The 2,500-nt window shown below is 48.2% G+C and overlaps 1 protein-coding gene across 2 annotated transcripts in view; it reads left to right on the top strand.

Annotated features, from left to right (window-relative positions):
• mpp7a (MAGUK p55 scaffold protein 7a) overlaps positions 1 to 2,500 on the top strand; it is a 134,150-nt gene that overhangs the window by 66,414 nt on the left and 65,236 nt on the right. For both annotated transcript variants that reach the window (XM_058406372.1, XM_058406373.1), the window contains exon 6: positions 156 to 287. In XM_058406372.1, coding sequence (XP_058262355.1) covers positions 156 to 287 — 132 coding nt within the window. The remainder of the gene's footprint in view (positions 1 to 155; positions 288 to 2,500) is intronic.

Here is a 2,500-nt window from a genome sequence, read left to right on the forward strand (position 1 = left end):
ACACACACACACACACACACACACACACACACACACACACACACACGGAGCATCAAAGCACAGCTGTTTAGCCAACACACACTCACATGTACCAAATCAGATAAATGACTCTTTTGGCGCGCGTGTGTGTGTGTGTGTGTGTGTTCTCTGTACAGAGTTTGTTGTCAGTTCATGACACAGTGGCTCAGAAGAGTTACGACCCTCAGCTTCCTCCTCTCCCAGACGACATCGACGATGATGAAGATTCGGTCAAGATCATCCGACTCGTCAAGAATAAAGAGCCTCTAGTGAGTGTTGTTCTTCACACACACACACACACACACACACACACACACACACACACACACACACACACACACACAGATGTTCCTGATTGGGCAGTTTTGGGTCATAACACAATCAGGTGCTGACTGACTTATGCTGTAGAGAGAGAGATGAAACTATAAACACAGGAAGAGATATCACATGACCTCACTGCCCTGTCCACTAGCGCTGTGTGTGTGTGACATGTGGTCAATTCCATCCCTGTCTCTCTCTCTCTCTCTCCCTCCCTCCCTCCCTCCCTCTCTTTCTCTCTCTCTCTTTCACACATACACACATGCCTTCACTGACCTGTCCACATGCAATGTGTGTGTGTGTTTGACAGTATGACATGTGGTCAGCTCTGTCCCTGTGTACTAGTGTTTTTTTCTCTCTCTCTCTCTTTCTCTCTCTCTGTCTATCTGTCTGTCTCTCTCCCTCTCTCTCTCTGTCTGCCTTTCTCTCTCTCTGAATCTGTCTGTCTGTCTCTCTCTCTCTCACACATGCCTTCACTGACCTGTCCACATGCAATGTGTGTGTGTGTTTGACAGTATGACATGTGGTCAGCTCTGTCCCTGTGTACTAGTGTTTTTTTCTCTCTCTCTCTCTTTCTCTCTCTCTGTCTATCTGTCTGTCTCTCTCCCTCTCTCTCTCTGTCTGCCTTTCTCTCTCTCTGAATCTGTCTGTCTGTCTCTCTCTCTCTCACACATGCCTTCACTGACCTGTCCACATGCAATGTGTGTGTGTTTGACAGTATGACATGTGGTCAGCTCTGTCCCTGTGTACTACAGTGTTTTTCTCTCTCTCTCTCTCTCTCTCTCTCTCTCTCTCTCTCTCTCTCTCTCTCTCTTGATCATCAGTCATTCCTCTGTGTGATTATTGGCTGTAGGGAGTTTCCTCGCTGGGCTCCAGAGGCCACGCCCTTATTTTTCATCTCTCCTGTTTTTCGGATCTCTCTCTCTCTCTGTCTGTGGTCTGGACCGTGACCTCTGTCTGGCTCCAGGCTGGACGACACGCCTAACAGAGGAGGAAGAGGAGGAGGAGGAAGGGGCAGGACACCTTATGGGATTTGACTGTAATGGCCGGTTTTGCCGGGTTTCTCCTCCGGAATGTTTTGGCGTTCCCGTTTTAGCGCTCGGCCGATGTTACCTCACGCTCAGAGACAAACCATAATGACTTTTCAATTACAGTGACAAAGTAATTGGCGTCCTTTTTACACCCCGGGTTTGATGTGTGTGTGTGTGTGTGTGTGTGTGTGTGTGTGTGGGACGGAAAGTCCACACACCGTCTGCAGCTTTAGGGTCGTGATCTCCGCTACAGAACCTCCATTATGTTTTTCTTGTATTCCTACTTGTATTTTGTGTCGCAGTGTGTTTTCTGCAGCCCGGCGTTCCGGACCGCTGTCCGTACAGCTGTTCCGGATCCGGCAGCGTTCCGATCCCAATGAAACATGACATGAACCTTAAACTTCCAATTCCATCCAATCAGCCCAGAGACGGCCGCTAGAGCCTGAGACCTGCGTGGTTTAACTCACTCCCTTCAATCTCTCTTCCTTCTGTTTCTCTCTCATACCGTGTGTGTGTGTGTGTGTGTGTGTGTGTGTGTGTGTGTGTGTGTGTGTGTGATTGTGACCAGTCGAGTGGATCAGATTCAGTAGCGCTGATTAATTGCTATCATTTTTCAAACCATGACATCATATTTTAGAGTAATGAAGAAAAGATTACCGGCTTCAGGACTGTTGGAATTGACCCAAACACACACACACGTTCACTCACACACACATAGGCGCACATAGATGTACAGACACACACTCACACACACACACACGTAGACACGCTTTCCCCGGTAACATTAGCTTTCTGATCTGTTATGACAAGACTAGAATAATTGCCTTTTATATAGTGGACACACACACACTCTCACGCGCACTCTCTCTCTCTCTCTCTCTCTCACTCACACACACACACACACACACACACACACACACACACACTCTCTCTCTCTCTCTCTCTCTCTCTCACACACACACACACACACACACACACACACACACACACACACACACACTCTCTCTCTCTCTCTCTCTCTCTCTCTCTCTCACACACACACACACACACACACACACACACACACACACACACACACACACTCACTCTCTCTCTCTCTCTCTCTCTCTCTCTCTCTCTCTCTCTCTCACACA

This window comes from Hemibagrus wyckioides, linkage group LG13 (genome assembly GCF_019097595.1).
Source record: "Hemibagrus wyckioides isolate EC202008001 linkage group LG13, SWU_Hwy_1.0, whole genome shotgun sequence".
NCBI classification, from domain to species: domain Eukaryota; kingdom Metazoa; phylum Chordata; class Actinopteri; order Siluriformes; family Bagridae; genus Hemibagrus; species Hemibagrus wyckioides.